Source organism: Vigna angularis, chromosome 10 (assembly GCF_016808095.1).
Source record: "Vigna angularis cultivar LongXiaoDou No.4 chromosome 10, ASM1680809v1, whole genome shotgun sequence".
NCBI classification, from domain to species: domain Eukaryota; kingdom Viridiplantae; phylum Streptophyta; class Magnoliopsida; order Fabales; family Fabaceae; genus Vigna; species Vigna angularis.
In genome coordinates this window covers 28592631-28604035 of record NC_068979.1, presented here as the reverse complement: position 1 = coordinate 28604035, position 11405 = coordinate 28592631, and the positions used below count along the sequence as shown (strand labels likewise).

The 11405-nt window shown below is 29.9% G+C and overlaps 1 protein-coding gene across 2 annotated transcripts; it reads left to right on the top strand.

Moving 5' to 3' along the window:
• The first annotated feature begins 3525 nt into the window (after nucleotides 1-3525).
• Nucleotides 3526-10762, top strand: LOC108336033 (aluminum-activated malate transporter 4). 2 transcript variants are annotated; one of them, XM_017572327.2, is made up of 6 exons: nucleotides 3526-4030; nucleotides 4983-5120; nucleotides 6934-7203; nucleotides 7329-7465; nucleotides 7560-7706; nucleotides 10090-10762. In XM_017572327.2, exons 1-6 carry the CDS (start codon nucleotides 3673-3675, stop codon nucleotides 10693-10695), a joined length of 1656 nt encoding a protein of 551 aa, XP_017427816.1. In that variant the 5' UTR covers nucleotides 3526-3672; the 3' UTR covers nucleotides 10696-10762. The 2 variants fall into 2 exon arrangements, with proteins under 2 accessions (XP_017427816.1, XP_052725171.1); XM_052869211.1 differs by having other exon boundaries at nucleotides 3898-4026.
• Nucleotides 10763-11405: the final 643 nt, after the last annotated feature.

Below are 11405 nucleotides of genomic sequence, written 5' to 3'. Positions count from 1 at the left end.
CTAATCCCTATGAACCTTGTTTACAAGGCTCACCAACTAGTTTTGGCCTACTTAGTGAGTAAAGCGACCTAAGCTCTCTAGATTTTTAATTTTTGAATTTTGCTTAGTAACTAGTTGACTTTGCATAATTTTAGAAACTTCATAGATATATCAAATTATCCACTTAGTCCATTTGAACAATCCTACTCCTTTCGCATATCAAAATACTACAAATTAGTTCAAGAAAAATCCTTTAGATAGAATAAATTGAGCAAAATTATATATCAAAATATTTCAATAACTTACTCAATTAAAAACCAATTGATCAACTCTTTTCATTCAACATTTAAAATTCTTCATTCAAAACAATTTCACAAGTTCAACAATCCACAACAACTATTCAACAATTCATTTTCAATAATCTCATCAAGGCTAACTACAGAACACATATCTAAAGTATATTCATCAACTTTAACAAGTTTGGTGACCACTTCACCCTTGAAAAACAAATTATAAAATTTGAAATAAAAATGACTACCTTCCCTTACTTGATGTGAACTTTTAAACCAACTAAGGTCTAAGAGTTAGCTCTCTCAAAATGCTCTATCTGTACGTAGAAAAATCATATCAATGATATGAATATATCCTAACAATCCTAGTCAAACAAAGATTCATTTTGAACCCCTATGAGTAACACGAAAGACTATATAGCACATACATACAAAATTTCTATAAATGGTCTCAAGAAAAAGGTTAAAGATGAACTTACTTAAAAGAAAATTTTGATTGATTAAGATTACTTTGTTTATTAAGTCAAGAACATCAAATAAGACAAAATCGTCTAATAACTCGTGTTTTGAAGTTTAAAAAATAGTGTCTAACAAAATAACATCTATGATAAACATGCTAAATGCTGAAATCATATTAACTTTATTCTAAATGATCAATGTTACTCTAAAACCAAAAACTGTTTAAACATTAAGTACTCGTACCCTGCCTAAACGCTTAACGTATTAAATGCATGTACGAATAATACGTGTTTGTCGGTTGTGTTGTGTTCTCTTTATTTGTGAAGATCACAAAAGTACAAATCTTTTTCAAATATTTTGTATTGGATTAGAAGAACTTTAAGAGATAGGAAGACATTCTGGGAATGTCTCATCAAGTGCTTTACACTATGCTCATTCGCACAAGCTATCTCTAAAAAAACACATAACATTTAACTTCATACCAAAATGCTACCTATCTATGAGAAAGTCAATGCTTCTAAGTAACAAATATTTTTTGAAGAAGGATAAATAAAGAGGATTGTATGAAGAGAAGAATCAAGAATTATCATTGCTATTATGTTGTAACATTTTCTTTCACTTACATCGTCTAATGCATTCTTTGAAAAGAAAATCTTTGTTACAAGTTTTCAAATATTCATTTTATTGAAAATTTATCTTCTTTGTACGAGAGTTATTATTTGTATTTGTTTTTCATAAAAAACACTCTGTTGTTTTTTGTAGAATCAAAAGTTATTTAAAATGCTTGTTTTTGAACTCAATGGAGTTAAACGATATAATCAATTCGACTATTTGTAAACCAAAAATGGTGCAACTCATTTAGTCAGTTAGAGTAGTGTAAAATATGAAGTGGTTAGACTCGTTCTAATAATTTTAAAGATAAATAAAACTCCTTAAGAATGCTTAAGGAAGAACTGGACACAACTTAATTTGGAGTGAACCAATGTAAAACAAGTATTCTTTCCTCTTATCGTTTTTAAAAGCCTTCTAAACCCGTCTTAAAATCTTGAAGTGTTCAATATTATGTGTAGATCGTCTAATTCCTATAAATAACATCTAACACTCTATTGCAGAAAAAATTTTAAACATTGTTCAAACTTTCTCTTTTAGAATTTATTTTGTATTTCATTATTTTATGTCAAGATCTCTCTAAAAAGATCATACATCTTATAAAAAAAGAATGAAAAGGTGATAGTTTCTAAAAAGATGAGATACTTCATAAAACAAAAAAATATTAATTGATTTTTCTATTTATGAATTTTGTATTTTAATAATAAAATATTCAAATTAAATTTATACAATATCACTAATACTTTTACAAATCCTTATATATTTAATAAAATAGAATAAAATAACTGAAATCATCTTTTAAATAATAATAAAAATATTAAAAATTTATTAATTGAGTAACTACATTTAATTTTTATTTAATAGTAATTATTACTCATAAATATATTTAATATTAATTTTTAATAATAATTATAATTTAAAATAAGTATTAATAATTTTTAATAAAACTACTTTAAATCGAAGCATTCAATATCAATGCTCATTAAACTCATTGTTATTAATTATTAAATTTAAATTTGATTTGTTTAATTGTATTAATAGAAGAATTATTAATTACATTAAATAGATTAACTACTAATTATATTAAATACATGAATAATTAACTTATTTGGAAATAGATTAATAATTATTTATATCAAATATATTAATTGTTAATTATATTAAATAGATTAAATATTTATATATTTAAAAATTAAAAATAAATAATTTAAAAAATTCTTCCAAATGTTAACAAAAAAAAGGAAAAATCGTACATAGAAACTGGAGCAGATTTTTAGGAGGTTAAAATTGAAACACCGATGATGCTATTTAGATGGCCGGAAAACAAATATGGTAAAATACGTTTATTTGGGTTAATATTTATTCAATAATTTTATCAGTGAAAATTTTCTTTTATCCGGTTTTACTGTGAAAAACAAAATATATATCCAGACTTATTTTAGTTTTCTAGATATCCCGCTTCTAATAAATGATATTCATTTTTCATTTTATTTAAAACCTTTTTTTATTAAAATTAAAATTTTAAAATATTAAATTAATTCTTCATAAAAAAAAGTTGATTCGTTTAAATATAATAAAGGAATTGAGTCTAACTTTCTTAAAACAATAAAAATTAAGTATTTATTTTAAACTAAAATGATGCAAATGCTTTTTATCTTCCTTAGAAAGATGAAAGTGTAATTTTCTGTAAAATGAATCAGTTCTTAGTATGCTTTAATATTAAATAATTCCATAAAACTGTTAGAAATTGAGACATGAAGATAGCCATTCATCTACCTAAATTTGGTACAAATGAAAGTAAAAAATACTTATATATATATATATATATAATTAATAAAAGAATTCTTATTAATGTATTAAAATTTTCTAATTTTATCATGGTAAAAAGATGTTTTTAAATTAAAATAATTATTTATCTTTTTAATTTTAAAAGTTATTTATTTAAATTTAACTGGTTTTAAAAGCTAACTTATTTATAATATAAAAAAATTCACTCGTACATTTTCATCTGAACTGGTAGATGAAAGACTTTGTTCATGTCTCAACTGTTTTTCTTTTGAATTCAATTATTTTTCTTTTCCTTTCCTTTTTTATGATAATTGAGTTCTTGAATGGTGGGTACCCAACAATTTGAAATTCCTTCAAAAAATAATAATAATACAATATTATTATTATAATGCGTCAGGCTTCCTGCACGGTAAACAAAAGAAAAGTGCCCATTTGCTGCTCTATGTCATTCTCTTCCTCTTATCTTCTTTCTACACTCTGCAGTTACAAAAACGACGCTCTGTTTTCTCAAACGATGTCGTAACGGAGAAAAAGAAGAACTGTGCTGATGGCCGCGAGAAACGTTTCTCTGAGGCAGATATTTGCGGAGAGGAGCAAGGAGAGGCTTCTCTCGCGGAAGGATTTTTCAGAGCTGAGACTGAACGGCAACAGTAGCAGCAGCAACAGCGGCGTTGCTCGTCACGCGCTCTCGGATCGCGTGGTTAGGTTCTGCAATGGGTTTGTGGAGTTCTTTGGGCAGCTTCGGGATATGGCGCGATCGGATCGAAGGAAAGTGGTGTTTGCGGCGAAGGCGGGGCTGTCGTTGGCGGTGGTTTCGCTGTTCATTTACATAAAGGAGGAACAGCTGAGCAAGTATTCCATCTGGGCCATTCTCACCGTCGTTGTCGTTTTCGAATTCAGCGTAGGTAGTCACAATTCGCATTCACCTTCCTCTTTTCTTCACTTTTACTTTCCTTCCACAAGAAGTTTTTTTTTATTAATATTATTTTATTTATTATTATTATTATTGCAACATTCTTTTACACAGAAATACAAGATTTAATATAATTAAAACAAATGGTTATTAGAGTATTAAAAAAAATGGAAAAAAGTTAGACACCAAAAGATAATTATAAAAGTGTACTGTTTTTTTAACTGTTATACACGAAAAAGTTCCACTTTAGTTTCTAATTATCCTTAATCTTTACAAGTTTATTTTTTTTTAGTTTTTAAAGAAATTATAAAAAATAGTAATGTTATGCATAAATAATATAAATTAGTTTTATTTTGTATTTAATTACAAAATTCGTGCTAAATGAATTTTTTATACTAATGTTTCCTATAATTTATTTTAAGAACTGAAATAAAATACGAACATTTTACCGAAAATTATTTTAAGGTAATTTAGTGTAATATTTATTTTTTAAAATTAAATAAATAATTAGACTTTTCAACCTTTGGCCTCTGTTTTAGAAAAAAAAAATCATCATAATTTGTATCTCAATATATTTCTCATGTAATTTAACAAGTTTTTATAAACCGTAAAAGATCAGAGCCAATGCATATTTAAATTACTCTATTATTAATACTATTCGTAGTAGACTATGTTTTTTTTTTTCAATTTAATAGAAATTTACTACAGATCTATACTATAAATTTGTTAATTTTTGTAACAATAAGATTAAAGTTATTGAAAAGGATTGATTAAGAAAAAGGCTTTTTACATTAAATTAAACTTTTGTTACTTCATTAATCTAATTCTCATATAATTTTAGTGTATATGTATAAAAAACTTATGATGGTTTTTCATACAGAAAACACATTTTAATGAATTTTATAACTAATTTTGGTTTTATGTTTTTACGATTTTTGGTTTAGGTGCAACTTTGAACAAAGGGTTCAATCGTTCATTGGGAACGATTTCCGCCGGAGGACTTGCCCTCGGTATCGCTGAGTTGGCTGTACTGTCCGGAAAGTTCGAGGAACTTATTATAGTACTCTCTATATTTATTGCAGGTGAAGTATTTTGTGTTTAAATGTTCTTTCCTCTTAATTTTACCATTTTTGGCACTGAAAGCATTCTGTCATACACTTTTTTTTTTTCACAAATTGGTGGGTCCTAGCAAATAATATGGGTTGTCCTCCCAGTTTAATCAGAATCCTTTAACATTTAAAGTAAATAGTTAGTCACTTTAAGAATCCAGATATTGACATCTTTGGTTGAATACTGTGAAAAATAAAATAGCCTTATTATAAATTTTTTTATTATCTCATTTTTTTAAAATTGCTTTAATAATTGATGTGATGTTTATTTAGTAATTTTCATATATATTTATCAAAAGAAAAATTATTTTCAATATTAATAAAATTATTATAGTTAAAAATTTGTATTAAAATTGTTGATTTTTTTCTTTTTAATTATTATATTAAAAATAAAATATATCAATACTTCTTATACAAAAACCAATCATCTACTTAATATTTGAAAGGATCATTTGGTCCATACTTTTAGGGCTTTGGTTCACTAAAATTTTATATTTCGTTAAAAAATGTTCAATATGTTCCTTTTCGCGCCGTTAAAAACATAACGGTGCAAATGTCAGCGTGACATCTCATAAGCACGTGGCACACGTTAATAGGTGGACTTAAATGATTTTTTAATTTTAAAAAAAAAGTCTCTGCCACGTCATCATCACCATTTCCAAACAAACCCTAATCTCTCTTCAAGAAACCGTAGCTGCCGCACCATCCAGCGCCGTCACCGTCATCCTCGTCGGTAGCCGTCCTCTCCAATGCATCACACGCCACCACCAAAGTTATGCGACGAGAACGCGAAAAACCCTAGGTCTCCACGGTTTGCTTACAGGTCTGATTGTGGTTGCAGGTGGAGGCAAGCAGCGGCGCGATTAGTGATGGAGAAGAGTGGCGATTCGCGATCTGCAGCAGCTGGCGATTTGGCTGGTGGTTAGTGGTGGACGATTCTGTGGTGGAGATTGGACAGCAGTGCTGTTGGCGCGACGACGATTTGGCTGGTGCGAGGATGAAAGTGATGAAGATTGGTGGTTGCGGCATAGCAAGGGATCGCGGTGGGTGGTGGCGCGAGAATGAAGGTGAGATGCGAAGGTGATGGAGGTGCAACAAAAGGGAGAAGACGCTTTGGTGGTGGCACGTGATGTGTTTGAGAGGATGGTTGCCGGCGAGAATGACGGCGACAGCGCTGGATGGTGCGGCGGCTAGGGTTTCTTAGATAGAAATTAGGGTTTGTCTGGAGATGGTGATGATGACGTGGCATTTGCACCGTTATGTTTTTAACGGCGCGAGCGGAAAGGACCTAATTGAACATTTTTTAACGAAATATGGGGTCTTACTGAACGATTTTAAAAGGTAGGATTACTTTGAACCAAACCCCTAAAGTAGGGACCAAATGATGTATTAAACCTATTTGAAACTACAAAAGTGCTGTACATTCCTCTTTGTGGATAACACAGGTATTACATGGGTTTATTTGGTTCCTCCGAGTCTCTCCTTGGACAAATTAGTCTGCTACTGTCTTTAACCTGCTAACAAGTACAATATGACTAGGCACCAAAACATCATCAATAACATCTTTTAAGTGTAAAAAGCTCCTTAAAAACTCTTCCAAATGCCTCTTATTTCATTAACCAATTTATGTGAATTATTAACTAATAATTAAGTCATGATTAGCTAATATAAAAAATAAGCAAATTTTGTGGCCAAATAATATTACTAACTTTTATGCTTATTTACAGTATTTTGCTTAAAAAAGAAAAATAATTTGGATTGATGATTATGCTTTACTGGTTTGCAGGATTTTGTGCAAGTTATGTGAAGTTACTGCCTGCAATGAAGACATACGAATATGGCTTTCGTGTGTTTTTGTTGACGTTTTGTATTGTATTGGTATCTGGGAGAACTAGCAGGGAATTTTTCTCCACAGCCTTTTACAGATTAATTCTTATTGCAATTGGTGCTGGCATATGTTTGTTTGTAAATATTTTCATATTCCCCATCTGGTCTGGAGAGGATCTGCATAAATTGGTGGTGAAAAATTTCAATGGAGTTGCTGCATCTTTAGAAGGTTTGCTTGAATTTTCTCATGTGGTTCGAACCTAGCAAAGATTTCTAGTCGTTGTTTTGCCTAGTTCCTTTGTTGAATTTGATGTTTTTGTCACTCTGAGCTGGTTCCTTTGTAACTATGTTTAGGCTGTGTTAATGGGTACCTACAATGTGTTGCATATGAGAGGGTACCTTCAAAAATTCTTGTTTATCAAGCCTCAGATGATCCACTCTACCGTGGCTATAGAGCAGCAGTTCAATCGTCAAGTCAAGAGGATGCTTTGGTATGCATATTCTTTACTTCTCATCTCTCTGTTCATCAAGTACCTAAATACCAAAACGAGTGCTACATTTTTTTATTTTATCTTATCCTCGCAGGTAGATTTTGCATTATGGGAGCCACCTCATGGTCCATACAAGACATTCAATTATCCTTGGAGAAGCTATGTGAAAGTCAGCGGAGCTTTGAGGCATTGTGCTTTCATGGTTATGGCAATGCATGGATGCATACTTTCAGAAATTCAGGTAAAAGGAACATTTCTTTCCGTGGTCTATGCTAGATATTGGCTTTGTTGTCATTTTCGTTGGTGAACTTTTGGCCAGTAATGGGCTCTGCACGCTGTAAATTTACCTGATTTAATGCTTTTTTTAACTGTATCTTCATAGAGTTATTGAAGGAAAGTTCTAATTAATAATTCTGTTTAACCATGTGCTTTTACCCATAGGGTATGGGTTGCTCTGGTACCAATTGAAAGAAAATCCTAAAAAGTAATAATTGTGCACAACTATATATTAATGGTTAATGAACCCATAATTCATGATGTAAAAGAATGCGAAAGTATATGAGTTTGTTATTAGGAATGATTTGGATGATGAGATTAATCACATATATGTAATCTTCCAAATAGAGCACCTTGTCGCATTTGTTATCTCTTACGATAGGAGGAAAACAAAACCCAAACACATAACATAAGTAATGTTCCATTCTCTATAAATGGAACCATAATCCATTTTATAACGGTTTCAGTCACATTTTAGATTTTAATAATTCTAATTTAGTCTCTCATCAAATTAGAATATTATTTTAGATATCCACCCAACAACCTTTGATGATAATTATGCCCTTAGTCATAAACGTAATGTTAACACACCACTTCATAATTTTAACTAACCAGATAATGACTCTAACACTTTTAAATAATATATATGTGACCCAAAAATTCTAATAATCTTTCACGGGTCACATATATACAAATGTGTTAAACTTTGAGTTCAAATTTGACATTATATTCCTTGAACATAATGAAACAATATTATCTATTAATTATATCAATATATATAACCAAAATAGTTTTTGTTATATTATTTATAACTAAACTCGTCAATGATCACTAATATTGACACAACCAAAAGACACAAACTCATCATGAAATGTGTAGTATAAAAATAACATGAAGTTGACATGTACATGTCAATTTCCAATTGGTCCTACTTTAGCTTAGTTAGATCAATCAACAATGTTATAACACAAAGTGTAATGATTGAATATCAAACTTTATATTTGATTAAAAGAAATTATGCAAATACAAGAGTATGCATGCATAATAACAAACATAGATCATAAATCACATAAATGACTAACTTTCATTGAACTAAAAATTCCTCCCACAGATCAATTATCATGGAGTGTATCCCTGTATGTTATATGGAAATCTGTCCACTTTGTACTCTTTTCTTGACAACTAGGAACCTAATGTCAATGCATTTTGACTTGATCAAACTCTTATTATTGTTGGAATACAAACGATTGATTTGTTGTTACAGTATAACTTAAGTGGTCTTTCAATTCCTTTAACAATTTGCAACCCAGTAGTAAAGTTCCTCAGCCAAATCCCATGATTGCAATCCGGCCAAACATTAATATTCTTTTGGGAAGATCAATACTCGTATAGATACATAAACACAAATATTTAATATTTCTCACGAACAATCTATTCAAGAGAGATCACTTTGGTAACTTCTTGATTCAATTAGCTCATTTAAAATGTTAAACTACCAAAATTTGAACCTTTATGTGCCAAATCCAAAGAAAACAATAATAATAAAATAAAATAAATCATAAAATGAGTTTTATCACGAATTTGGAAACCACCAATTTTAAACCGTGCTTTATGCATATTCATATATGGGACCCAAATTTCAAAATTTTCAATGACCTTGCTGAGCTCACTGTTTTGATTAATTTTGACCATGCATCAACTGCTGACCAATGAAAATATGGGTACTTAATTTATCAGGCTGAAAAGCAGTCAAACACAATAAGTCTGCAGAGAAAGGAAATTGTGTGATGATCAATCGAATCTATATATTAAGGAGTGTGCAAATGTTGCATTATTAATTATTTCCAAGGAACCAATGCATTTACATTAGGGCAATGAAAACATATCTGTATTAGAGGAAGATCTTGGTATTTTTAAGCAAGGCAGATTGGTTTATTCCAAAGTGTTTGAGGTAGAGTTCTGCTGAGCCGTTAGATTTCAGAAGATACTTGAGTTGAGTAATGACTAAAATACAAAACAATATTAATTTCACGATTTATATTTCCTGTTTGATGGCTCAAGTGTCATTCTCTCAACATCTTCTCAAATGCTTGTATTTTCTCTCAAGACTCCAATTAAAGTCCAAGAATAGCATCAATTACTAGTCTCTGGTATCATCCTACTACTACTAAGATACAATAATTCTGTTCTTTTCCTTTCTTTCACCCCATATTTAAGATAAGATAAACGAACCTGTTACATTTTGTTCCTTTTGATCTACATCCCCTCGTTTTATTTATTTATTGTTTTGGTCGTGTGTAGGTTTTACTATTATACATTGTTGGTTTTCAAATTTCATATATATACAGGCACCCCCGGAAAAAAGGCTGGTTTTCAGTAACGAACTTCAGAGGGTTGGCACTGAAGGAGCTAAAGTATTGCGTCAACTTGGAAGCAAAGTGGAAAAGATGGAAAAGCTGAGCCATATTGATATACTCTTGAACGTGCATGATGCAGCTGAGCAATTGCAGATGAAGATTGACCAACAGTCATTCCTCTTAGTCAATTCAGAAAGCTGGCAAGCTTCAAAAAAGCCTAAAGAAGTTGAGAGTCATGACAATTTGATTGATCTTAAAGACCATGAAAACAAACAGTCACTCATCTCTTCCCTCAGTGAAACAGGGGCTGACTCAAGACTTAACATAGGTATAGAGTCTTCCGTTCCTGAATTGCACGTTTCACAAAGCATGATGTGCAAGAAAATATCTTGGCCACGCCTCTCATTTTTAGGAGATAACATGTTACTTGAGCAAGATTCCAAAGTATATGAAAGTGCAAGCTCTTTGTCTTTGGCAACCTTTGCTTCCCTTTTAATAGAGTTTGTTGCGAGGCTTCAGAATCTCGTGGATGAATTCCAAGATCTCAGTGAGAAGGCCAATTTCAAGGACCCGTTTGACCAAACAATATTAAAGTAGGTGACAATGACACCATATGGACCACATTTGCAACATTATTTCAGTATTCGAGGTATCTATAATATTATATCTGTGTATCTAACTATAATGTATAATGATATATCATAGTCCATCCATAATATATATATATATATATATATATATATATATATATATATATATATATATATTTCTATAATGATATAACAGTTATTCCGCATTTTTCTTAAATTTTCATTTTTATTTCTTGCAAATTGTAGTTCTAATCTATTTTACTTTTCTTTATTTCATTTTTCTACCTCATGTTTTTCATTCCTGTTTTTTTTTGTGTTATCTAAATATAACTTAATTTTTCTGTAGTTATTTTTCAATTTTCTTAAGCAAATAAATACGAAAGAACATGAACTTTTGTTACTTGTTTTGGTTTTTAAGTATTATTTATTTATTTGTTCATACATTTAATTATCTTATAATGTTACTCTTGGAACTTATTATAAAAAGTATTTGAATGATATATATTTAATTTGAATTTTATGTTTTATTAATCATACATTTTAATTTTATTTATTCTAATAGTATTAGTATAGAATGTTAAAATAAAAGAGAAAGAGGCATAGAATGAATTTCTAATGTTTGTTGTGCACACAGGATTATGCTTTTATAAATAGAAAAATACAAATAAATGAGACTAAGTTTGTTACATTCAAAACTAAAACATAATATAGTAACTA